This window comes from Bufo gargarizans, unplaced genomic scaffold, assembly GCF_014858855.1.
Source record: "Bufo gargarizans isolate SCDJY-AF-19 unplaced genomic scaffold, ASM1485885v1 original_scaffold_1911_pilon, whole genome shotgun sequence".
Classification (NCBI taxonomy): Eukaryota; Metazoa; Chordata; class Amphibia; order Anura; family Bufonidae; genus Bufo; species Bufo gargarizans.
This window is the reverse complement of record NW_025334566.1, coordinates 14,512-42,253: the sequence shown is the minus strand read 5'-3', so window position 1 is coordinate 42,253 and position 27,742 is coordinate 14,512. Positions and strand designations below refer to the sequence as shown.

The following is a 27,742-nucleotide window of genomic DNA, read 5'->3' as shown; positions in this document are numbered from 1 at the left end:
AGTGTGTTTTGGGTTGCAGTTTGGGCACTCGGTCTGTAAAAGGTTTGCCATAACTGCCCTAGACTGACCCTGAGGACAGATGATACAGACAGAGCCATATAGGATGCCCAATATTGATGTATTGTGGCCTAATCTAGGTATACGAAAATAATAAATGCTCAGTACACATAGTTTGTTATAGTAAGAAATAAGTAAATGCAATGTCGTTCTTCTAAGTACTACATACGGTTATCTTTATGGATGTCAAGTAACTGCTGAGTACACAATATCATTCCTACGATAGAAGATGCGACTATCGACGGCTAGGAGCCAAATACACTGTTCGCCAGTTTATAATACAATAATGTAGGTGTCTAAGTTGGTTGCAGTTGGCAACCCCACACTTTTAGGCCCCTAGATCCCTTTTTGTGTGTATTAATATCTTTTTTGTGGGGTTATTTTATATTTGATTTATTAAATGCTACGTTTTAATAGGAGGTACTCTGTGATTATATGATATATACATACCGTCCTAAATATTTTCCCTCTGACAGGATATTGTCCTAGCTGTGAATTCTTAAGTAAAACAACAGAAAAGTCGCAGTGTACTCCAAAATAAAGACAAAACCACTTTTATAAATCACGGCCTGTAGAGGAGATTTATCAGAACTGGCATACAGAAACTGGCTTACTTGAACTTAGCAGGCAATCAGATTCCACCTTTCATTTTTCACAGCTCCTTTGGAAACTGAAAGTTGGAATTTGATTAGTTGCTATGGACAACTAAGCCAGTGTTACGATGGGGAGTGGCGGAAACTCCCCACCGTACGATAGGGTGGTTAAACAAGAATACAACTAGGCCTGGGGCTTGGATAAGGGAGCAGGTCCCTCCTATTGCATCCCTAATCCTCACCCTTACTCCTCACCGTATGAGCGGACCTGGATGGTAGGACAGCTCGTACCCAGGAAACCTAGGACCCTGAGTCGCCCAGATAATCCCTTTAAAATAGGGAAAGGGCTGAGACGACCTGTGCATCCCAGACATGGATAAACAGGAGTCTTACCTGGCCTAGATGCAGGGAAAAGCAGGCAGTGTACAGCTACTGCATCGGCAGGTAAGAGCCCTGAAAGAACTTGCTCTTACCTGCCGTGGCAACAACTAAGAACGGACCCCCATGCGGACAGGATGCATGACGGCCCAAGCAGAGCTGCACACTGACTTGTGATTCCCCCTCCAGGGAACCCTGACACCCCCTTCCGGAGGTCACAACAGACAGGGGAAATGTCTAGCAACCTGGATAACAACACCAAACATACCAGACATGGAACACCAAACTAGACATTACAACACACCATTACATAAACCCACACCAAAAAAGAGACATGTAAGAAATGGTACCAAAATGGGGGAACAAAGGGGAGACATCGATGTCCCACTAGGTGGCCCTCAAGGACTGGGCAGATAAAACACCCAGGACAGGAGCAAGCTCCAGCACCAACAAAGGCTGGAGTACAACAGACTCCAGCCAGAAAGCCACAGGTGAATAAAACCAAGTAGCCACAACCAGCCAGGAAGTTAACCCCTCCAGCACCAGACAGGGGAGGAACAAGGAGAGCAAAGCGGATACATGTTGAGACAACAACACGTTGCCCATGGCAACCAGTATGCATGGCTAATGTGTCACGGCGCACAACACAGAGGCTGTGACAGCCAGTTTTCCTTTAAATGGGCTATCTAACACCTACTGTATAATGTTTTCCTAATGCCTGGGCCCCTCAAATAGATTATACTTACCCTGTTCCCCGGCAGCTGCGTCTCTCCTGGTCCCCGCACGGCCGCCACTGTATCTCCCCGTCACGCAGATCAAAATATCCTGGGGGGGGGGGGACATGCAGCCAATAGCTGGAACGGGGACGGGGCTCCCTAGCTTTACAGATGATGCGAGGGAGGCTCGTGGCCTGCTATTGGCTAACCCCCACCCCTTTGCCAGATACAGTGGTCCCTTAAGATTAGGGCTGCAACGATTAATCGATGTAATTGATAATAATCGATAACTGGATAACGTTACGCCGCCCTCCGCTCTGCCTGTTAGTTGTTACTGGAGCGCCACGATTGTAAGGTAAAATAAAGATACAGTGAGTGATTAGTCTGCTGTGAGCAGCAGGGCCGGGGCTGCTATGGGGAGGGGGAAATCTGTCTATGGCACTGCTATGGGGAGGGGGAAATCTGTCTATGGCACTGTTATGGGGAAAGGGATCTGTGCACTGTTATGCCCATAACAGTGCACATTTCCCCTCCCTCATAACAGTGCGCATATCCCCCTCTCCATAACAGCGCCACCCACAGATCCCCCTCCCCATAACAGCGCCACCCACAGATCCTCCCCATAACAGCGCCATCCACAGATCTCCCCATATTTAATCGTAGAAATTAATCGGCAACTAATCGATTATTCAAATAATCGTTAGCTGCAGCCCTACTCAAGATACAATATTAATTGGTTCTAGGACGACCATTGTATGTTGAAACCATTGTAAGTTGTGTAATCGGTTCCAAAGCCACAAAATATCATCCAAGATGAGAGAAAATTTAAGATTTAAGAAAAATAAGCAGATAACTAAGACAGATAAGACAAGTCCTTACATATAACAGTCAGGAATAGCTGCTAAATAGCAACTAATCCAGCTATTTTACCAGAGAGGTGGCCTTGAGTGGTTGGATCGGAGTCTGAAACATTGTATGTTGATTCTAGTTTCAACTTACGATGGGTCTGAAAAGACCACTGTATGCTGAAAATACTGTATCCTGAGGCCATTGTATCTTAAGGGATCACTGTATTTTGATCCACGCGATAGGGAGATGCAGCGTTGGCCGTGTGGGGATCAGGACACAGGTGCTGGGCAGCGTGGGAAGTATAACCTATATGAACGGCGTGGGCATTAGGGGGGTCAATATAGCGGTTGGATAACCCCTTTAATCAGTTTAGATAAATATCCCCTTATGTCTATACCTTTTGCTTGGTGGTGTTGTTGATTTTATTCCTGACCACCTCTTCATTAATCTAAAACGGCCACCAGCTTCGACGACTACCCTGTGCACACCGTGGTCAGTAGTCTGGCCCAGATGACTCTACTTATGTTCTCCTTGGTCCATCCTAGAACAGGCAGGGAGGGCCATGTTAACAATATTGTCATTTGCAGGTAGAATAGGTAATGTCTGGAGGACCGAAGCTCCAGATACCTTGTTAAAACGTGACCTGATCTCAGAGTCAATAAGCTACATAGCATCTACAAATCTATGGAGCCCTCCAGACTAGTTCTTTTAATAAAGGCCCATCACTCCAGACTGCTTTAAGAATTAGTACCTAGAGAGCCATGTTGGAGGGCAGTAATTCTTGAAGGACACATGCAGTAAGTCGTGGCAGTCTAGCTTTTATGTATGCCGTTCAAGACCATAAATGCCAGTCAGTGTCTTATTGTGGAGGACACAGAGGATAAAACACGGAAGCACTTCAGGGCTGACAGGATTAATAAAGATTTCTGCCACCAAGAGTATACACATCTGTAATAATCTACATGTAACCTTTTATAGAGGAGAATCATTCCTTTAATGTGATCACTGGGAGAAGAGGCCTTTAACTAGGAAGAGTGAGAAACTGCGCCGGCGAGATAATTGTGTTCTCCGCTCTGCAGTACTCCAATCACTTATTCGGGGTTAGAGCTTTTTTTTTTCTTTTTTCTTTTTTATCTGTGCTCTCTATACTTAGAAAATCCTCTCTGCCTCGTCTAGTTGCATAGAAACGTTCTTTAATTAGAAAGCCTGTCCATTATCTGGGCACAAAAAAAGGACAACGCGCTGAGCACGGCACATGCGGGGTCCTGCCGGGTGCAAGGTGTCCATCGGGTCCCCACGCTGCTGTGACAGTGACCCGATGGCAGGGAAGGCAGCCCGATGCCTTACTTAGGCATTGTGGCTGCCTTTCAGGAGAGCCTGTGAGATCCAGCTCCCTGGATCTCACAGGACGCAGGCTGAAGTGTATTACACTGTATAATACACTTACAGCCAATGCATTACAATACAGAAGTATCGTGATGCATTGTAAAGGGAATCGGACCCCAAAAAGTTGAAGTCCCAGAGTGGGACAAAAAAAAGTGAAAAAAGAAGTTAAAAAAAGTTTTACAAATAATAATAATAATGTTTCAAGTAAAAAAAAAATGTCCTTTTCCTAAAATAAAGTAGAATTTTTTTGTTGTAAAAAATAGGGAAATAAAGACAAGTAGACCTATTGGGTATAGCCGCCTCCGTATTGACCGACTCTATCACATGACCTAACCCCTCAGGTGAACACCGTCAAAAAATAAATAAATAAATTGCTAAAAAGAAAAACATTTTGTTTGTCACCTTACATCACTAAAAGTGCAACACCAAAAGTAGACCTATTGGGTATTGCCGCTTTCGTTACGACCTGCTCTGTAAAAACATCACATGACCTAACCTCTCAGGTGAACACCGTATAAAAAAAGTCTCAAAAAGCCAATTTTTGTCCCCTTGCATAACAAAAAGTGGAATGCCAAACGATCAAAAAGTCATATGCACCCTAAAATAGTACCAATCAAACCGTCATCTTATACCGAAAAAAATGAGCCCCTACATAAGATAGTTGCCCCCCCAAAAAAAAAATGTAAAAAAATATATGGCTTTCAGAATATGGAGACATTAAAAACTTTTTTTTTTCAAAAATGCTTGATTATGTAAAGCTGAAACAAACAACAAAAATGTAGTCCTATTTGGTATTGTCACGTCTGTAACAACCTGCTCTATAAAAACACTACATGATCTACCGTAACCTGTCAGATGAACATTGTAAATAACAAAAAATAAAGACTGTGCCAAAACAGCTATTTTTGGTTACCTTGCCTCATAAAAAGTATAATATAGACCAACCAAAAATCATATGTACCCTAGAATAGTACCAACAAAACTGCCACCTTATCCCGTACTTTCCAAAATGGGGTCTTTTTTTTGGAGTTTCTACTCTAGGGGTGCATCAGAAGGTCTTCAAATGTGACATGGCAACTTAAAATTTTTGAAATCTTCCCTCCAAAAACCATATGGCGTTCTTTTTCTTCTGCGCCCTGCCATGTGCCCGTACAGCAGTTTACGACCACATATAGTTGTTTCTGTAAACTGCAGAATCAGAGCAATAAATATTGAGTTTTGTATGGTTGTTAACCCTTGCTTTGTTACTTGAAAAAATTGATTAAAATGGAAAATCTGCCAAAAAAGTGAAATTCTGAAATTTCATCCAGATTTTCCTTTAATTCTTGTGGAACACCTAAAGGGTTAACAAAGTTTGTAAAAATCAGTTTTGAATACGTTAAGGGGTGTAGTATCTAAAATGGCGACATTTATATGGCTGGTTTCTATTATATAAGCCTCACAAAGTGACTTCAGACATGAACCGGTCCTTAAAAAGTTGGTTTTGGAAATTTTCTGAAAAATTTCAAGATTTGCTTCTAAGCCTTCTAACGTCCCCAAAAAATAAAATGGCATTTACAAAATTATCCAAACATGAAATAGACATATGGGAAATGTAAGGTAATAACTATTTTAGGATGTATCACTATCTGTTTTAAAAGCAGAGAAATTGTTTTTTTTCTTTTAATATTTCTTTAAATTTTGGGTAAATAAAAATGAAATATTTTAACTCAATTTTACCATTGTCATAAGGTACAATATGTGACGAGAAAACAATCTCAGAATGGCTTGGATAAGTAAAAGCGTTTTAAAGTTATTACCACATAAAGTTACACATGTCAGATTTGCTAAAAATGGCCTGGGCAGGAAGGTGAAAATTGTCAGGGTCCTTATGGGGTTAAAATGTGTTGAGACTGGGTGTCTGGCATATTACACATGTCTAGTTTTCTTGTATTGTTTGAGCAGGTTCGCATTTCCATTAAGGTAATCCGTTATCCTATTCCGGCACAGGAACAGTCTACCAGAGTTGCCGTATCCGTTCTAACCGGACACAGCTGCACACCGCTGGATCCCAATTGACTATAATGGGATCCTATTATAGGTAATGGGGATTTGGCAGTGCGCGTCTGTGTGTATTGCGGTGCCTTTAGCGGAGATGTGAATGTAGCCTTAATTGGATTCTCTGACAGATGAGCGACACCAGAGGAGTATGGCAGCTGGATATCTTCCTAATATTCTTCCTAATGACGTAACATTCCTGTTAGGCCTCCTGCACACGACCGTATGGCTTTTTCAGTGTTATCACGGATCCATTTTTCAATTTTTTGTTTCCGTTGTGTTTCCGTTCTGTTTTTCCATATGGCATATACAGTATATAGTAATTACATAGAAAAAATTGGGCTGGGCATAACATTTTCAATAGATCTGCAAAAACGGAACGGATATGGAAGACATACAGAGTTTTTTTTGTGTGGACTCTTTGACTTGAATAGAGCCATGGAACGTGATTTGCGGGCAATAATAGGACATGTTCTATCTTTCAACGGAATGGAAAAACTGAAATACGGAAACAGAATGCATACAGAGTACAGTTTTTTTGCGGAACCATTGAAATGAATGGTTCCGTATACGGAACGCCAAAAACGGCCCATAAACAAAAAACAAACAAAAAAATAAATGGTTGTGTGCAGGAGGCCTTAGGCCAAGCGGAGCCTGCATCTTTATGGTGGACTTAGGCTAATATTAGGCTACTTTCACACTAGCATTCGATCGGATCCGTTCTGAACGGATCCGATCGTAATAATGCAGACGGAGGCTCCGTTCAGAACGGATCCGTCTGCATTATTTTTAGCATATAACAGCTAAGTGTGAAAATAGCCTCGTACGGATCCGTCCAGACTTTCAATGTAAAGTCAATGGGGGACGGATCCGCCTGAAGATTGAGCCATATTGTGGCATCTTCAAACGGATCCGTCCCCATTGACTTACATTGTAAGTCTGGACGGATCCGCACGCCTCCGCACGGCCTGGCGGACACCCGAACGCTGCAAGCAGCGTTCAGCTGTCCGCCTGTCCGTGCGGAGGCGAGCGGAGCGGAGGCTGAACGCCGCCAGACTGATGCAGTCTGAGCGGATCCGCTCCATTCAGACTGCATCAGGGCTGGACGGCTGCGTTCGGGTCCGCTCGTGAGCCCCTTCAAACGGAGCTCACGAGCGGACCGACGAACGCTAGTGTGAAAGTAGCCTTAGACAGGCAAATAACACAGATGATTGTTAGGAGGGAATCGCTTGCTTGTCAGCGGAGGAGACTGCTGGTATTACATGCTGTGATCTCCTCCTCAGAATGGGCGGTTGTGATCACTATGCCATCGCTCGTCCCCATAATTAATCATTATTTGCTGGCAGCAGATTGTGATTAGACACCACGATCTGCCGCCAGCAAGCGATGATTTATAAACCTGCTGAAAAATTCCAATTGGCTTAACAAGTGTTTGCCCGTTCATTGGAAAAATCGACGGCAGTATTACACTGACACATCATTGCTAACGAGCATTCATATGAAGGCTTGTTAGTGATGATCTGCACGATTATCTGCCCGTCTAATATATGCTTTAGACTAGTAGAGGTCATCTCAATGAGAGCAGGGCCAATGTTTAAGGCCAGATTTGCTCATTTTACTTGCTGTGACTAATCAATAAATTTGGATCGTTTGTACCTCTTTTATCAGAAAACCTGTAACTGTTAATAACTGGTGGAACTTGTCATTTGTAGGTGCAAATACTGGAGTTATGATGAGAACTTGCTCACGTCCAGTGTGATCATTGTTTTCCATAATGAAGGCTGGTCGACGCTCATGAGGACCGTTCACAGTGTTATCAAGAGGACCCCTAGAAAATACCTGGCTGAGATTGTCATGATAGATGATTACAGTAACAAAGGTGAGTGGAAAGCCAATCCTAGACATAAGATCCACTGACCATCTGAGGTCCATGGCAACAGCTGTTATCACTGCTTATGCCACTCTCTACGTTGATGACGTCATCAGTGTGCTTTCCACATCCATATATCAGTTCTGGAAGAGAGAGAACATGGTCTATTCCAGTCCTCAAAATGCGGACCTCAACCCCATAGAATCAATGGCTCTGCAAAAAAAAATGCGGATCACACATGGACAGTATACTTATTTAGCAGTCCGCAACTTGCAGACCGCAAAACTGATACGGTTGTGTGCATGAGGGTTGATCCTATCTTTTTCGGTCCTGCCTGCTGCAGTGTTTATCTTGGCCTGTAATGTGTGATATGACCATGATCGGCCCGGGAAACACGGTCCATGTGCAGGCCGCACACAAATCCCAAACTGACTTTGACAGTGATTTATGATGCAGCCAGTCTCTAGCTGATCGCAGGGTCTGTACGCATGATTACTGTATATGATGACACTACAACGGCCTTGTATCAGATAAAGACTGGTTGTATCATACATTGCTATCATACAGGCAACGCTGGTCAGGGCAGCTGCGGTCGCCTGGAAAATGTGGCCAACACATGGACCTTGATCCCTGGGCCGATGAGTCATTTGCATAAGCCCTATAACTCATACTGAGCTCCACAGCGCCCCCGTAACAGTGACGTCTATGGCACCCTATAACAGTGCCATCGTCAGTGCTCCCCAGTGCCATCCACAGCATAGCGGTCAGTCACAGAGGCTTACATGGTGCTGTATGAGTCAGTACAGGCTTCACGCAGAAGCACAGAATACCGCCCCAGCAGAACCAAATACCACAGGACAGCACAAAATACTGCTGCCCTCATCACAGTATTCAACTGTATCACCATCATGAGGACAGTAATACAGCGGAGTTCAGGGGGCCACCTGCAGCATCTGATCGTTATGTACCTGGCCTTCAGCCATCAAGAGTGCTTGAGTGGCCCCCTGGGCATCGGCCCACCTGGAATTTTCCCTGTAGGGTCTATGGCCAATCTGCCCCTGAATACAGAAAGCATTGTTTTAATCAGCAGGATCAACCATAATGGGTAGTTTATCTGTTTTAATAGGGTTGATCCTACTAACGAGACCTCTTTTACAAAAAACACTGAACTTTAATTAAGGAAATGCAGTTGTGTCATTGGAAATATTATAAATAGAAGATGTCTTTATCCCATTTGCTAACCTTACTTAAAAAAGGGTCCTTTTCTCACACCTCTCAGGTCTCTGCTACCGGGCCCTTCTCAACACCAAGAAATGACCACTAAGGCAATCGTCGTCTGAAGGCCGGTCACTGGTCCATTCACACGTCCGTGTGTGTTTTACGGATCCGTGGATCCGCAAAACACTGACATCAGCGATGTGCATTCCGCATTTTGCAGACCGCACATCGCCGGCACTTAATAGAAAATTGCGGACAAGAATAGGACAAGTTCTATTTTTTTCGGGAACGGAATTGCGGACTTGCAATTCCGGATCCGGGCAGCACATCGTGCTGCCCCATAGGAATTGAATGGGTCCGCAATTTCGTTCTGCGAAAGGCTGAGGTGCTCATTGTTTTTATGCCAGTCTGATTTTTTTTTTTTTTTTTTTTACATTTACTTCCTGGATCGCACTTTTAAGACGACCTGTCACCCCTCCTGACATGTCTTTGGTAATAACTACTTGTATTTACTATGTAATAACAATTCTGCAGCATCTATTCTTATGACTCTATGTTGTGCCATGCCTCTATTCTTTCTACTAGAAGTTTATGAATAAAGTCAGCATCCTTGCAGTAAAGGCACAGATGGGTGTTACCAGTTGGGGCAGTGGCATACATAGAGAAGTAAGGACCACAGGACACAAGGGTTTCCGCCTCAACCCTTTTCAATGAACCTTGGGCTATTTTTTCCACTGGCTCTTTTGCTAAAAGTTGGTTCTTTAGAGGGTAAAGTCCTGACCAAGTTTTCATCTGCAGTAGAAGAGGAGAGGATCCCAACTGGTCCCCTCTTGCCCTGGGCCCCATAGCAGTTGCATGGTCTGCCGCTATGGTAGTTAAGGGGGGTTGTCCCTGCCAATTTGACACACCATCTATTGGTAACGCCCAGCAGTACCTTTACTGCAGACTGCTGGCAGATTATTTGTAAACTTCTACCAGGAATAATAAAGGAATGGCACAACACAGAGTCATAAGAATAGCTGTTCCAGAATTGTTATTATATGGGGAATGCAAGTAGTTACTAAAACAGGCATGTCAGGAGAGGGGCGAGGTCCTCTTTTTAAGCCATTTCATACAGGAGTTCCAGTGTCTCTAAGGCCTTATTACATTGCATGGTTTGATGGCTTTTTACCACAGCTTCCAGATGTCACACCGGTCATTTAGTATTTCTCTTAGCAGCTGATGACAAGAGTGAACATTTAGTGTCACATCTCCGGCAGGCAGGTCCGGTAGCGAAGGCGGGAATCGGTCAGACACAAACCGCAGCATGCTGCGCTTCCTGTGCGGCCGATTCTTGGCATATTTGCAAGATCTCCACTGGACCCCATTATAGTTAATGGGGCTGGCAAGCATTCTGTTTGCCTCTGGCAGTGCCAGATCCGGAGATTTCCGGCATGGTGTTCTTTGCCGGAGATGTGAAACCAGCCTTAGATTTACTTGTCTTTCTCACAAGTTGAGATTGTGTGGGACCATGAAGCTTATGGGTGACGGTTTGCATCTTCGTTTTTAGTACAACTACTGGAGAAGGCTAACTTTTCAACCATTCTTGATCGTGGTCAAACCACACTTGGCACTTTTGGAATTTATGAAGTTGTCAATTGGTCTTAAGCCATCCTGTGGGGTTTATGTAAATTGTCATCGCTCCTAGGAATAAGCCATCAGATGTAGTGTTTCATCCATGTTCAGAGCAAAGGGCATCGACTCTGCCATCCATGTGCCAGTACCCGTCCCTGTGGCTGTCCTGTCACAAAATTGATATCCTGCTTCAGATTCCAGGGCATGGCAGCATAGAAAGTGTATTCTCACTTTGATTCTGCTTGGTTCTTTCTTCCAGAACATTTAAAGTCAAGGCTGGACAATTACGTCAAGCAGTGGAATGGGCTGGTAAAGGTATTTAGGAACGAACGTAGAGAGGGGCTTATACAGGCCCGAAGCATCGGAGCCCAGAAGGCGAAACTAGGACAAGTAAGTAGGAGTATGTTCCTGTCTTGTGGTAGACTGTCATGGGCTGCATGCAAACAGCTATATGAACACACACGGTCGTGTCTTCAACCATGGGACCTGAGAGCTGCTCTTGGGGATCCCGTTTTTGGGTGTTCATGGAAAAACCTGTAACACACTTCTGGTGCCCAGTTTAATGAGTCTGAAGCATGAAAAGTGAACTTGCCCTTTCAGGTTTCACCCTACACATGCTTTCAAAGAGCAGCAAGGTTTGAGGAACCAGCCCCATGTTAAAGGGCACCTCTTGTTTTCACCTCTTTCACATAAATGCATCCCAAAATCACTTTTGTAATATCCTGTCAGAGCTCTGTTTTTCTTGCCCAGAGAGCCATGTCTGTCTCGCATATAACAGCACGTGTAGGGGTTAAAATTCTGGTTGTCTATGGCCATCATTAAGGTCCATTCATACATCCGCAATTTAGTTCCGCATTGTGCTGCCCAGACACGGAATTGCGGTCCCGCGCTTCCAGGTCCGCAATTCTGTTCCCGAAAAAAATAGAACATGTCCTATTTTTGTCCGCAATTGCGGACAAGAATAGGCATTTTCTATTAAGTGGCGGCGATGTGTGGTCCGCAAAATGCGGAACGCATATCGCTGATGTTCATGTTTTGCGGATCAGCGGATCCGCAAAACACACACGGATGTGTGAATGGACCCTTAGAGTGCTTATGTGAGTATGGATCTATAGTTCAGCTCTGCTCCATAAGCCTTGAAGATGACGGGGCTCTCTACCAGCCTTTTACCTCTGATACACAGCAGTGATATATTGGTGAATATGCTAATACACCAGAGCTGGCCGGATATATAAATGTCATTTACAGACGCTGCACTGGCACTTGAAGTTAAACTGAAGTGAAATGGCTGCAGGCTATAAAGCACATCACCCTCGTCAAGTATCATAAATGGTTGACTTGCCTGTAGTCACATGAAAGCTCTTCTGCTTCTCCGTCAGTGTAACCACATGGGTTGTAAGACTTGTCAGTACAAGTTACGTAGTACGGCCAAAAAAAGACGTGCCGTATGGTCATCGAGCTCAACTAAGGGATCAGTGGGGCTGTGAATTAGAGGAAGGGGGTGAGAAGTGAGACACTTTTACATAAGAATTAGTCCACTGCTCCTGCTGTGACCACGTCCTGGCGTAGACTGTTCCACAGATTTACAGTAAAGAAGTCTTGACGCCTGTGGAGACGGAGGCAGTGCCCCCTTGTCTTTTGAGGGGATTTGCATAGAACTGCACTTTCACCATATAATTCAAGATTATTATCCAAACAGGAAGTTAAATGGGATTCTGATTTTTGGAAATGCAAAAGAGGTTGTCCTGCCAAATGGTCTGAACGATATGAACTGATAAAATAAGTAATGCTCGCCTTACCAAGTGAAAATAATTCAGCCAATCTGAACATGACTTAGTAGACAAGGGCAGGCAATTACGTACTTCTGTGGTGACCAGAGTATGTTGTACATGCCTGAATAGTATTCTCAGATACTGAGTATTATTGTCAGACTCCTAGCCTTTCGTAAAAATTGATTTTTATTTATTTTTATACTGTTTTGACAAACGCTCACCAAAAATATATTTAATGATGAAGAATACAATTGCAAGTTTTGGGGGTGGTTTTTCTGCTGTCAGTTTTACACTTACCTTGTGTTATGTTTTTTTAACAGTCCTTTAAGTCTGTAATGTAACTTTGATCTCTTGCAGGTTTTAATTTATCTGGATGCACACTGTGAAGTGGGAATTAATTGGTATGCTCCTTTAATAGCTCCTATAGCCCAAGACAGGTAAGGTGTTCATTGCACTTATTTATCAAACCGTGTGCAACATTTCATAAATTTGAAGCAGAATACTCCAACGTTACCCTCATGATAAATTCCCAATATGTGTAGGCTTTGTGTTTTATGTAATGTATGCACAATCTCGTGTAATTTTATATTAATCACTTTTTTATTTTTACAGACAGTTCTTACAATTTGTTACATTTTCTAAAATCCCATTAAAGGATTACTATTTGACAACCTTTTTTTAATATTTATACTGTAAAGCCAGAAAGAACTGCGCATGAGCAGACCGGAAAACCGGATCTGGCGATGCAGCAATTTCCGCAACGCTTGGTACCTGATCCGCCATTAATACATTTCAATGGAGATTAATGGCTGATCCGGCAAGTGCGATAGTGTTCCGGGAAATAATACTTCGGCAAGCTGCAGTATTTTTTCTGGTCAAATACCATACAAGGGATGAAACGGAAGACATCCTGATGCATACTGAACGGATTGCTTTCCATTCAGAACGCATTAGGACAAAACTGAAGCATTTTTTCCGATATTGAGACCCTTTACTCAATACCGGAAAAGAATAATGCTAGTAAAAGTACCCTTACATTGATTTTGATGCCTGATCAGGTTTGTTCAGTTTTGCAAACCAGACACAAAAAAGCTGCTTCCAGTTGTTTTGTGTCTGGCCCCAAAACGCAACTGAACTGAACTCATGCATCCTGATCCGTTTTAAGGCCTGTTCCACACTTGCATTGTTAATTCCAGTTTTGAGATCCGGCTGATTTTGCCCATCAGTATGCTCTTAAAAAAAGGATCCATCACCATTGACTTACATTATTTTTAGTGACTGATCCTATACCGGATCTCAAAACCGGAATTAAAAACACAGATATGAAAGTAGCCTTAATAGGTCGTAATGGCAAAGATGGCCATGGGGGCCTTATTTGGTCCCTATCTAGGGATGTTCCTCATCTCCAATTGGGTCACTAGGAAAGCCAGTGACCGAATCGAAGGAGAACATCCCCTTTGATTATGATGTGGTCATGGACTGTGGCGATCTAAAGGTTCTTCCAATCCCAGCCATAGTCAGGAGGCTCCACTAAGAACCTCAACTTGTTCTTACAGCAGGAGTGCTCGGGAAAAAGTTGAATGCCATCCTCTACAGCAACGTCAAAAGATGTCTCTGTAGACTCAGCACCTGCTTTACCATCAAAGTACAGCGGCTGGTCTAATGAGATAAGGTCCTGTTACATGGACCAATTATCGGGGATGACAATTTGTAAAAATACTTATTCCAAGTAATTGCCCAGTCTAAAGGTGCTGAAGATCACTTAATGAACAAGAAAACGCTCGTCACTCGTCCTTATTCAGTGGAGACCATTGCTGCATGTAAATGCAGCCTCATCTCTGCTGGCAATCGGGCAATTATTAGGAATGTTTGATTCATTGACTTGAAGAATCATTATGTGTAAAAGGACCATTAGGCATGTTGGATTTATACATGCCTGACTCTGTTCCCATAGCAGATAAGGTATTTGATAGTGGCTTATTCCCCACTTACCATTGCGGTGAACATGTATGTCTATGAGATAGCAGTTGACTAAATGGTCCTGTGTGTGTAAACAGAGCACATCCATAGAGTAGCGAATCCCCAGATCTGGACACCATATTTTTGAGGCACCTACTATATATCATAAAATATCAGCACTTTAGGAAAGTAAAGCTATAGTATGCTTGGAATATATACCTCTTCTCTGCCATTACATTTCCATCATCAAAGCCTCAACACTGCAGTGCTGGCCAATTACACCACTTGATTGACAGCTCTTCAAGGAAAATACCATTTCTTTGCTCGGTCTTCTAATGTCTTGTCTTGTAGCAGGTAATTGGGTCAGTCTCATGGGTCAGGGGTCTGGCATGATTATCATGTCTGCTCTTAAATCACTGTTGTACATCTATCTATAGCTCACTGCTTTTTCACTTAGAAACTTAGGAAACTGGAGAAACCTTAGTTACAGGGGCCTAAAAAAAAAAGTATAAAATATGGTTTATTTGCAGTTGTAACAGTGTACAATTATGTCTACTAATGTTATTCATTCATACATACAGTATTATGTACAACTATATAAAACTGGTCAAATTCCATCCAAGAGTCACCACCCTGATATTTCATATATTCCCAGACATCTGATTACTGTGAGGAACAAGGTCAGGTTTTCTTTTTCAAGGCCTAGTTTCTGGAAATTAGCTCAGAGAAAAGGTATTGTCAGTGGAAACCAGAGATGTATGTATCAAATTTGGCTGGCCATCTTACCCATAGCAACCAATCATGGTGCAGCTTTCATAATTCCAGCGGTCTAAAAATGTAAACTTCGCCTTGATTGGGTTCTGTGGTCTTGGGTTTCTCCACCACCACATTTCCAAAAGAGGGTGTGGCAAGGGGTTGTGACTAGAGTTGAGCGAACACCTGGATGTTCGGGTTCGAGAAGTTCGGCCGAACTTCCCGGAAATGTTCGGGATCCGAACCCGATCCGAACTTCGTCCCGAACCCGAACCCCATTGAAGTCAATGGGGACCCGAACTTTTCGGCACTAAAACGGCTGTAAAACAGCCCAGGAAAGGGCTAGAGGGCTGCAAAAGGCAGCAACATGTAGGTAAATCCCCTGCAAACAAATGTGGATAGGGAAATGAATTAAAATAAAAATTAAATAAATAAAAATTAACCAAAATCAATTGGAGAGAGGTCCCATAGCAGAGAATCTGGCTTCCCGTCACCCACCACTGGAACAGTCCATTCTCAGATATTTAGGCCCCGGCACCCAGGCAGAGGAGAGAGGTCCCGTAACAGAGAATCTGGCTTCATGTCAGCAGAGAATCAGTCTTCATATCATAGCAGAGAATCAGGCTTCACGTCAGCCACCAGTGCAACAGTCCATTGGCATATATTTAGGCCCAGCACACAGGCAGAGGAGAGAGGTCCCGTAACAGAGGATCTGGCTTCATGTCAGCAGAGAATTAGTCTGCATGTCATAGCAGAGAATGAGGCTTCACGTCAGCCACCACTGCAACAGTCCATTGGCATATATTTAGGCCCAGCACCCAGGCAGAGGAGAGAGGTCTCGTAACAGACAATCTGGCTTCATGTCAGCAGAGAATCAGTCTTCATATCATAGCAGAGAATCAGGCTTCACGTCAGCCACCACTGCAACAGTCCATTGGCATATATTTAGGCCCAGCACACAGGCAGAGGAGAGAGGTCCCGTAACAGAGGATCTGGCTTCATGTCAGCAGAGAATTAGTCTGCATGTCATAGCAGAGAATGAGGCTTCACGTCACCCACCAGTGCAACAGTCCATTGGCATATATTTAGGCCCAGCACACAGGCAGAGGAGAGAGGTCCCGTAACAGAGGATCTGGCTTCATGTCAGCAGAGAATTAGTCTGCATGTCATAGCAGAGAATGAGGCTTCACGTCAGCCACCACTGCAACAGTCCATTGGCATATATTTAGGCCCAGCACCCAGGCAGAGGAGAGAGGTCCCGTAACAGACAATTTGGCTTCATGTCAGCAGAGAATTAGTCTGCATGTCATAGCAGAGAATGAGGCTTCACGTCAGCCACCACTGCAACAGTCCATTGGCATATATTTAGGCCCAGCACCCAGGCAGAGGAGAGAGGTCCCGTAACAGACAATCTGGCTTCATGTCAGCAGAGAATCAGTCTTCATATCATAGCAGAGAATCAGGCTTCACGTCAGCCACCAGTGCAACAGTCCATTGGCATATATTTAGGCCCAGCACACAGGCAGAGGAGAGAGGTCCCGTAACAGAGGATCTGGCTTCATGTCAGCAGAGAATCAGTCTGCATGTCATAGCAGAGAATCAGGCTTCACGTCACCCAACATTGGAACAGTCCATTGGCATATATTTAGGCCCCGGCACCCAGACAGAGGAGAGGTTCATTCAACTTTGGGTAGCCTCGCAATATAATGGTAAAATGAAAATAAAAATAGGATTGAATGAGGAAGTGCCCTGGAGTCCAATAATATATGGTTAAGGGGAGGTAGTTAATGTCTAATCTGGACAAGGGACGGACAGATCCTGTGGGATCCATGCCTGGTTCATTTTTATGAACGTCAGCTTGTCCACATTGGCTGTAGACAGGCGGCTGCGTTTGTCTGTAATGACGCCCCCTGCCGTGCTGAATACACGTTCAGACAAAACGCTGGCCGCCGGGCAGGCCAGCACCTCCAAGGCATAAAAGGCTAGCTCTGGCCACGTGGGCAATTTAGAGACCCAGAAGTTGAATGGGGCCGAACCATCAGTCAGTACGTGGAGGTGTGTGCACATGTACTGTTCCACCATGTTAGTGAAATGTTGCCTCCTGCTAACACGTTGCGTATCAGGTGGTGGTGCAGTTAGCTGTGGCGTGTTGACAAAAGTTTTCCACATCTCTGCCATGCTAACCCTGCCCTCAGAGGAGCTGGCCGTGACACAGCTGCCTTGGCGACCTCTTGCTCCTCCTCTGCCTTGGCCTTGGGCTTCCACTTGTTCCCCTGTGACATTTGGGAATGCTCTCAGTAGCGCGTCTACCAACGTGCGCTTGTACTCGCGCATCTTCCTATCACGCTCCAGTGCAGGAAGTAAGGTGGGCACATTGTCTTTGTAGCATGGATCCAGCAGGGTGGCAACCCAGTAGTCCGCACAGGTTAAAATGTGGGCAACTCTGCTGTCGTTGCGCAGGCACTGCAGCATGTAGTCGCTCATGTGTGCCAGGCTGCCCAGGGGTAAGGACAAGCTGTCCTCTGTGGGAGGCGTATCGTCATTGTCCTGCCTTTCCCCCCAGCCACGCACCAGTGATGGACCCGAGCTGCGTTGGGTGCCACCCCACTGTGACCATGCTTCATCCTCATCCTCCTCCACCTCCTCCTCATCCTCGTCCTCCAGTAGTGGGCCCTGGCTGGCCACATTTGTACCTGGCCTCTGCTGTTGCCAAAAACCTCCCTCTGAGTCACTTCGAAGAGACTGGCCTGAAAGTGCTAAAAATGACCCCTCTTCCTCCTCCTGGGCCACCTCCTCTTCCATCATCGCCCTAAGTGTTTTCTCAAGGAGACATAGAAGTGGTATTGTAACGCTGATAACTGCGTCATCGCCACTAGCCATGTTGGTGGAGTACTCGAAACAGCGCAACAGGGCAGACAGGTCTCGCATGGAGGCCCAGTCATTGGTGGTGAAGTGGTGCTGTTCTGTAGTGCGACTGACCCGTGCGTGCTGCAGCTGAAACTCCACTATGGCCTGCTGCTGCTCGCACAGTCTGTCCAGCATGTGCAAGGTGGAGTTCCACCTGGTGGGCACGTCGCATATGAGGCGGTGAGCGGGAAGGCCGAAGTTGCGCTGTAGCGCAGACAGGCGAGCAGCAGCAGGATGTGAACGCCGGAAGCGCGAACAGACGGCCCGCACTTTATGCAGCAGCTCTGACATGTCGGGGTAGTTGTGAATGAACTTCTGCACCACCAAATTCAGCACATGCGCCAAGCAAGGGATGTGCGTCAAATTGGCTAGTCCCAGAGCTGCAACGAGATTTCGCCCATTATCACACACCACCAGGCCGGGCTTGAGGCTCACCGGCAGCAACCACTCGTCGGTCTGTTGTTCTATACCCCGCCACAACTCCTGTGCGGTGTGGGGCCTGTCCCCCAAACATATGAGTTTCAGAATGGCCTGCTGACGTTTACCCCGGGCTGTGCTGAAGTTGGTGGTGAAGGTGTGTGGCTGACTGGATGAGCAGGTGGAAGAAGAGGAGGAGGAAGCCGAGAAGGAGGAGGTGGCAACAGGAGGCAAAGAATGTTGCCCTGCGATCCTTGGCAGCGGAAGGACGTGCGCCAAACAGCTCTCCGCCTGGGGCCCAGCTGCCACTACATTTACCCAGTGTGCAGTTAGGGAGATATAGCGTCCCTGGCCGTGCTTACTGGTCCACGTATCTGTGGTTAGGTGGACCTTGCTACAGATGGCGTTGCGCAGTGCACACTTGATTTTATCGGATACTTGGTTGTGCAGGGAAGGCACGGCTCTCTTGGAGAAGTAGTGGCGGCTGGGAACAACATACTGTGGGACAGCAAGCGACATGAGCTGTTTGAAGCTGTCTGTGTCCACCAGCCTAAATGACAGCATTTCATAGGCCAGTAGTTTAGAAATGCTGGCATTCAGGGCCAGGGATCGAGGGTGGCTAGGTGGGAATTTACGCTTTCTCTCAAATGTTTGTGAGATGGAGAGCTGAATGCTGCCGTGTGACATGGTTGAGACGCTTGGTGACGGAGGTGGTGGTGGTGTTGGTGGTACATCCCCTGTTTGCTGGGCGGCAGGTGCCAACGTTCCTCCAGAGGCGGAGGAAGAGGCCGAGGCGGCAGCAGCAGAAGAGGCCGAGGCGGCAGCAGCAGAAGAGGTAGCAGGGGGAGCCTGAGTGACTTCCTTGGTTTTAAGGTGTTTACTCCACTGCAGTTCATGCTTTGCATGCAGGTGCCTGGTCATGCAGGTTGTGCTCAGGTTCAGAACGTTAATGCCTCGCTTCAGGCTCTGATGGCACAGCGTGCAAACCACTCGGGTCTTGTCGTCAGCACATTGTTTGAAGAAGTGCCATGCCAGGGAACTCCTTGAAGCTGCCTTTGGGGTGCTCGGTCCCAGATGGCGGCGGTCAGTAGCAGGCGGAGTCTCTTGGCGACGGGTGTTCTGCTTTTGCCCACTGCTCCCTCTTTTGCTACGCTGTTGGCTCGGTCTCACCACTGCCTCTTCCTCCAAACTGTGAAAGTCAGTGGCACGACCTTCATTCCATGTGGGGTCTAGGACCTCATCGTCCCCTGCATCGTCTTCCACCCAGTCTTGATCCCTGACCTCCTGTTCAGTCTGCACACTGCAGAAAGACGCAGCAGTTGGCACCTGTGTTTCGTCATCATCAGAGACATGCTGAGGTGGTATTCCCATGTCCTCATCATCAGGAAACATAAGTGGTTGTGCGTCAGTGCATTCTATGTCTTTCACCGCTGGGGAAGGGCTAGGTGGATGCCCTTGGGAAACCCTGCCAGCGGAGTCTTCAAACAGCATAAGAGACTGCTGCATACCTTGAGGCTGAGACAGTTTCCCTGGTATGCATGGGGGTGATGTGACAGACTGATGGGGTTGGTTTTTAGGTGCCATCTGTGCGCTTTCTGCAGAAGACTGGGTGGGAGATAATGTGAACGTGCTGGATCCACTGTCGGCCACCCAATTGACTAATGCCTGTACCTGCTCAGGCCTTACCATCCTTAGAACGGCATTGGGCCCCACCATATATCGCTGTAAATTCTGGCGGCTACTGGGACCTGAGGTAGTTGGTACACTAGGACGTGTGGATGTGGCAGAACACGTCCTCTCCCAGCACCAGAGGGTCCACTAACACCACCACGACCATGTCCACGTCCGCGTCCCTTACTAGATGTTTTCCTCATTGTTATGGTTCACCACAACAACAAAAATATTATTTGGCCCAATGTATTGTATTCAAATTCAGCGGGATATAAATTTGAGGCCTAGTATTTAGGCGCTGGGTGACCGGTATGGATTTACTAACAGAATTAGACTTGGAAATGCACAGTAGCGTGTGTGTGAAGTTATTCTGAATGACCCTATGTGCACCTTGAATATTATATACCCTTTTAGGGATAGATTTCAAATAGCTCTGATATAGCAGAAACCACTAAATTATGAAATTGCTAAATTGGGAATTGTATTTCAACCCAGAACAAAAAATGTGCTTTGACGGACACTAAATAACTTTCCCAGCCACAACAGTACAGCGGTAACGAGAGATTTAGCGGGATATAAATTTGAGGCCTAGTATTTAGGCGCTGGGTGACCGGTATGGATTTAGTGACAGAATTAGACTGGGATATGGCCAAAAAATAACCACACTATTGCTGGTTAAATGCACTTGGTGTGACAGCTTGACCAACCACACTACTGAGGGTTAAATGCACTTGGTGACGGGCGCAGCTTGCCCCTGATGTAGTATATATATGGCCAAAAAATGAACAGACAATTGCTGGTTAAATGCACTTGGTGTGACAGCTTCACCCTGATGTAGGCTTTAGCCAAAAAACAACCACACCATTGAGGGTTAAATGCACTTGGTGACAGGCGCAGCTTGCCCCTGATGTAGTATATGGCCAAAAAATGAACAGACTATTGCTGGTTAAATGCACTTGGTGTGACAGCTTGACCAACCACACTACTGAGGGTTAAATGCACTTGGTGACGGGCGCAGCTTGCCCCTGATGTAGTATATGGCCAAAAAATGAACAGACTATTGCTGGTTAAATGCACTTGGTGTCACAGCTTGACCAACCACACTACTGAGGGTTAAATGCACTTGGTGACGGGCGCAGCTTGCCCCTGATGTAGTATATATATGGCCAAAAAATGAACAGACTATTGCTGGTTAAATGCACTTGGTGACGGGCGCAGCTTGCCCCTGATTTAGTATATGGCCAAAAAATAAACAGACTATTGCTGGTTAAATGCACTTGGTGTGACAGCTTGACCAACCACACTACTGAGGGTTAAATGCACTTGGTGACGGGCGCAGCTTGCCCCTGATGTAGTATATGACCAAAAAATAAACAGACTATTGCTGGTTAAATGCACTTGGTGTGACAGCTTCACCCTGATGTAGGCTTTAGCCAAAAAACAACCACACCATTGAGGGTTAAATGCACTTGGTCGCAGCAAGGATGCACTTGGTCGCAGCACCGCACAAGACACAAAATGGCCGCCGATCACCCCAGAAAAAAGTGACTGACAAACGGTCTGGGCAGCCTAAAAACAGTGAGCAATTGAGTATCAGCAGCTCAATGATCGACAGCTGCAGATCGATCAATTAATCAAGTGCTTTGGAGGAGTTAATCAGCCTAATCTCGCCCTACTGTCGCAGCCGCAACCTCTCCCTACGCTAATCAGAGCAGAGTGACGGGCGGCGCTATGTGACTCCAGCTTAGAGGCTGGGTTACATGGTGCTCTGGCCAATCACAGCCATGCCAATAGTAGGCATGGCTGTGACGGCTTCTTGGGGCAAGTAGTATGACGCTTGTTGATTGGCTGCTTTGCAGCCTTTCAAAAAGCGCCAAGAAAGCGACGAACACCGAACCCGAACCCAGACTTTTACTAAAATGTCCGGGTTCGGGTCCGTGTCACGGACACCCCAAAATTCGGTACGAACCCGAACTATACAGTTCGAGTTCGCTCATCCCTAGTTGTGACCAACCGCCAGAATAATATATTTTATATGTCTTCTTCTGTTGCTGTACCATGTGGCTGCCTGACACAAGGAAAGCTCTGTACCAAACACATTACACCATGATGGAGAATAGTTCTAAATCAAATCAAAAGTGAAATGAAAATAGTCTCTGAACAGTAACCGGGGCACTTCTGTTAGAGCTCTGAAATTTTATTTTGCCTTTTTGCAAGCAAGATCTGATTACCTTTACGGTGTGGGTTGAAGATTTCTCGGAAAATGTTCTATTTCTATGGATGTGCTCTGATTACTTTTGAATTCTCCAATTTATTGTAGGACGTGTATTCATTTCTGAAATTTGCATAGAAGTTAATTTCCCTGCACGGCTGTAACGTTTGATTGAACGAGAGGCCTTGTAAATCACTGTTTATTTCCTGTAAGGAATGGCATTGGATTGAACGCTTGCCCCTTAAAGTGTACCTGTAAGAGCGGCCAAGGCTTTGGAGATACAGGTGTTCTTTATCCGATATAGGAAACTGGCGGTCTACCAAATGCAGTTTACAGTCCGCAGTAAAGCATAGGCCTTCTGCCCGGCCATCTCTGTGAAATCCGCAAACTAATCAGTCTCTCTGTGGGCAGCCAAACTGACCCTCGATGTGCATAGCCAGTGGAAAATTGACTCTGCCAAGGAATGTTTGCAGACCATTCGCATTAACTGGTGACGCCTAGATTGGTTGCACTAGCATATATGGCAGCCTGCTCGATTACCCAATGTTTCCACTAGATTATAGGAGTTCAGCTAAGCTCATTGACTGCCTCTAATAGTAACTAATTTCCCACTGCTTATGTAGATTAAAGGGGTATTGAGTATACGACAGATTATACCCGATCCATTGATGGCCGCTCAATTCAAACTCTATGGGGCTGCCAGAGATAACTGAGCACTGTACCCAGCAAATTGTGGCAGCCCCATAGGATGGAGCAAACGCACGCATTCATGACTGCTGCTCTATTCTTAAGGATCCCCATTCTCATGAAGGGGTCAGACCTCCACCGATCTAACAGTTAGCCCCTATCCAGTAGATAGGGAATCGTTTATTCTTATTGCCATACCCCTTTAACTCTACACTAAACCTTAAAAAGGTATTGGGCTAATTTGCAGAAGGAGTATGAACACTATGGTGGAGATTTGTCTTCAGTTTGCACCAGAAAAGTAGTGTTAAAAAGTTTCAAACCTATGTTTTAATACATTTTACGCCACCCTCACCACATTCCCAAAAGAGCGCGTGGCGAAGGGGGCGTGACCAACAGCCGGGACAAACTCCTCATATATTATGCCAGTTTTCAGGCACAAATGAAACCAGAAATCTTCAGGAGATCAGAGCTGCCGGGGGATGTGCCTGATATACAGGTCCTTCTCAAAAAATTAGCATATTGTGATAAAGTTCATTATTTTCTGTAATGTACTGATAAACATTAGACTTTCATATATTTTAGATTCATTACACACCAACTGAAGTAGTTCAAGCCTTTTATTGTTTTAATATTGATGATTTTGGCATACAGCTCATGAAAACCCAAATTTCCTATCTCAAAAAATTAGCATATTTCATCCGACCAATAAAAGAAAAGTGTTTTTAATACAAAAAATGTCAACCTTCAAATAATTATGTTCAGTTATGCACTCAATACTTGGTTGGGAATCCTTTTGCAGAAATGACTGCTTGAATGCGGTGTGGCATGGAGGCAATCAGCCTGTGGCACTGCTGAGGTGTTATGGAGGCCCAGGATGCTTCGATAGCGGCCTTAAGCTCATCCAGAGTGTTGGGTCTTGCATCTCTCAACTTTCTCTTCCCAATATCCCACAGATTCTCCATGGGGTTCAGGTCAGGAGAGTTGGCAGGCCAATTGAGCACAGTGATACCATGGTCAGTAAACCATTTACCAGTGGTTTTGGCACTGTGAGCAGGTGCCAGGTCGTGCTGAAAAATGAAATCTTCATCTCCATAAAGCTTTTCAGCAGATGGAAGCATGAAGTGCTCCAAAATCTCCTGATAGCTAGCTGCATTGACCCTGCCCTTGATAAAACACAGTGGACCAACACCAGCAGCTGACATGGCACCCCAGACCATCACTGACTGTGGGTACTTGACACTGGACTTCAGGCATTTTGGCATTTCCCTCTCCCCAGTCTTCCTCCAGACTCTGGCACCTTGATTTCTGAATGACATGCAAAATTAGCTTTCTTCCGAAAAAATTACTTTGGACCACTGAGCAACAGTCCAGTGCTGCTTCTCTGCAGCCCAGGTCAGGCGCTTCTGCCGCTGTTTCTGGGGAATGCGGCACCTGTAGCCCATTTCCTGCACACGCCTGTACACGGTGGCTCTGGATGTTTCTACTCCAGACTCAGTCCACTGCTTCCGCAGGTCCCCAAGGTCTGGAATCGGTCCTTCTCCACAATCTTCCTCAGGGTCCGGTCACCTCTTCTCGTTGTGCAGCGTTTTCTGCCACACTTTTTCCTTCCCACAGACTTCCCACTGAGGTGCCTTGATACAGCACTCTGGGAACAGCCTATTCCTTCAGAAATTTCTTTCTGTGTCTTACCCTCTTGCTTGAGGGTGTCAATGATGGCCTTCTGGACAGCAGCCAGGTCGGCAGTCTTACCCATGATTGCGGTTTTGAGTAATGAACCAGGCTGGGAGTTTTTAAAAGCCTCAGGAATCTTTTGCAGGTGTTTAGAGTTAATTAGTTGATTCAGATGATTAGGTTAATAGCTCGTTTAGAGAACCTTTTCATGATATGCAAATTTTTTTAGATAGGAATTTTGGGTTTTCATGAGCTGTATGCCAAAATCATCAATATTAAAACAATAAAAGGCTTGAACTACTTCAGTTGGTGTGTAATGAATCTAAAATATATGAAAGTCTAATGTTTATCAGTACATTACAGAAAATAATGACCTTTATCACAATATGCTAATTTTTTTAGAAGGACCTGTATGGTGAGGCCTGCTTATCATAAATTAGGCACTTCCTCTGGCAGCACACGGGATATCAAGACCAGTGAAGAAAGCGCCGGTCTTGATGATCTAGGTCCTCTTGAATCACAATGGTAAAGTTCTCTAGTTTGTAAAACCATAACTGTGCCACTCCCTGTATTTTTATCAAATTTCAGATTGTTTGATACTATGACTGTATTTGCATATAACGTGGCCTACACTATCTACAGTGATTTTTTTTTTCTTCTTTCTATGTAGTATTTGATGCTATTGCTTTGTTAATGTTATATTTCTAATTTTGCGTGTCTTTTTTTTGTTGTGAATTTGCTTTCCCTCCTGAAATCCTGGCAGAACTGCTTGTACTGTTCCACTAATAGATTACATTGATGGCAATGTTTATACCATTGAGCCACAGCAAGGTGGGGATAGCGATGGTTTTGCTCGAGGGGCCTGGGACTGGAGCATGTTATGGAAACGAATTCCATTAAGCGACAGAGAAAAGGCCAAACGAAAGCATAGAACTGAACCTTATTGGTAAAGAATGTGATTTTTATCTTTTATGTACATGTTTGTCTAAATTTTTTTTTTCTGTTTTTGTCCCCTTTTTTTTTTTTTTTTTTTTTTTGTTCCTGCACCATCCTTTTTCTGTTCGTACGTTTGTCCTTCGTGTCAATCCTCATCCTGCATCACCACCACTCCGCAGAACCGCATGCACTGTACCTCTGATAGATGTCATAGATGGCAACAATTATCATATAATACCACAAGGGGGAGGTGATGAAGATGGGTATGCTAGAGGAGCGTGGGATTGGAGTATGCTCTGGAAGCGGGTGCCTTTGACCAAAAGAGAAAAGGATATGAGAAAAACAAAAACTGAGCCTTATCGGTAATCACTAAACGGCTTGCGGGTTTCTTTCCATACAATGTACTGATACACTAAGTTACTGCATGTCTGATTCCACCTCTGCCAACCTTCTCCTAGAGTCCTACTAGCCACCAGTCTTTCATTACTATGCTTGTACTTAATGTATTATTCCTCTAGTATGTGATTGATTTATTATATGAAAAGATGTGAGTCCTGAGTTGGCCTCTTGTTTGAAGCCCTTTTTGTGTTCTATTCCTCCACTATACACAGGTAAGGCTGTGTTCACATCATGACTCTCCCCAGCATTTGGTGTATATGTCATGAATGCACTAAGAGCTATCTGTAGGACCCTGTTTGCCAGATGGTTGATTTTTTTAAACCACATAGAAGCCTAGGGACATCTGTACCCAGGTATCCACAAAGAGAGAAAAAAATGATTGGGCATGTTGGAGTGTAACATGCCTGATCTTTTGTTTTCCTGAGATATAAACATTACCATGGGTATCTCGCCTACTTTGAAAGCTGTCCCCTGGGTAAAAAGCTATCATGTGTATCGCCATCATGTAGATGAAAGGGGAAAATCACGTATGCCCACCGTTACAACTGCTTTGGACATTGCGTTACTAGTTGTCCCCCAGCATTTGTTACCTGTGGGGTATACTAACTCGGGCATGCCTGAACAGGGAAAAAAATCACACAAGGGAGCAACTGGAGGACTTACATTGCAAGGCATTTTATAGACAAATGCATATTGACGTGGAAATCGCCCTGATATCATCTACGATATAAGCATTTCAGAGGATAACATTGGTGAGGGTTCAAAATCTCGAACCTGTTTGATGCCACCTGGGAATTTCCATCCTTTGAAATTTCACATGTGAAGCATGTTGGACAGGATGCCATGGACATCCATACATTGAGCATTGATAGGAGGGGGTTCCAGACCCTCACCAGTGTCATCTCCTGGATGCTTATACAAGGTGGCCCACGAAAAAGTAGCCCGTACGACAAGATGAATGAGTAAGTGGATTGTTTTTTCTTAATTACCCACAAGGCACAAAAGATACTGAAAGTGGTCCCTGTTCCCGTCTTTGGGCACGTTGGATTATGTTGGCTGATACTGCTTGCCGCTCTTCATTCAACAGTGATCCCGCAGAAGAAAAAAATGTCCAAAAGATGGGGCAACATGCCGCACCTCACGGAACTCACTGGTGAGCAAGGGGTTCCCCAGACTTGTCCACATTATCTGTGAGGAAACTTAAAACAGAAAGTGTCCTCTAACAATCCACATCCCCTGGATGAACTCAAGGAGAACATAACAAACACTATCCGCAGCATCACAAGCCGTATCAGCCAACATAATCCGACCTGCCCAAAGATGCATAGACGTGAACGGGGACCACTTTCACCATATTTTGTGACTTGTGGGTACTGTCACTGGTGGAGGGCTACTTTTGCGTGGGCCACCCTGATTAACATGTTATAAATTTCCTCTTGGTGTTAATGTAATATTTCACTTCCTGTGTCACTTTCATCGCCATATATGTTTGTCTGTACACATATATGGCCACACGACCTCATGCAAATGATAAAGGAGACGCTATTCTTTACCTGCACAGTCGGCAGCATGCTTTCTACCACTGCGTATACAGTAGTAATTTCTGCTCCATTATGTAAGGAGTTAACACCATTTTTGGT

General features: G+C 45.0%; 1 protein-coding gene across 1 annotated transcript in view; it reads left to right on the top strand.

Moving 5' to 3' along the window:
- Positions 1-6,034: 6,034 nt before the first annotated feature.
- LOC122923785 (N-acetylgalactosaminyltransferase 7-like) overlaps positions 6,035-27,742 on the top strand; it is a gene marked incomplete at its 3' end in the record, with an annotated part of 30,135 nt that continues 8,427 nt past the window's right edge. The window contains exons 1-5 of the mRNA XM_044274626.1: positions 6,035-6,059; positions 7,729-7,895; positions 10,978-11,108; positions 12,848-12,927; positions 25,531-25,713. Of these exons, the coding sequence (XP_044130561.1) occupies positions 6,043-6,059; positions 7,729-7,895; positions 10,978-11,108; positions 12,848-12,927; positions 25,531-25,713 (578 nt within the window). The remainder of the gene's footprint in view (positions 6,060-7,728; positions 7,896-10,977; positions 11,109-12,847; positions 12,928-25,530; positions 25,714-27,742) is intronic.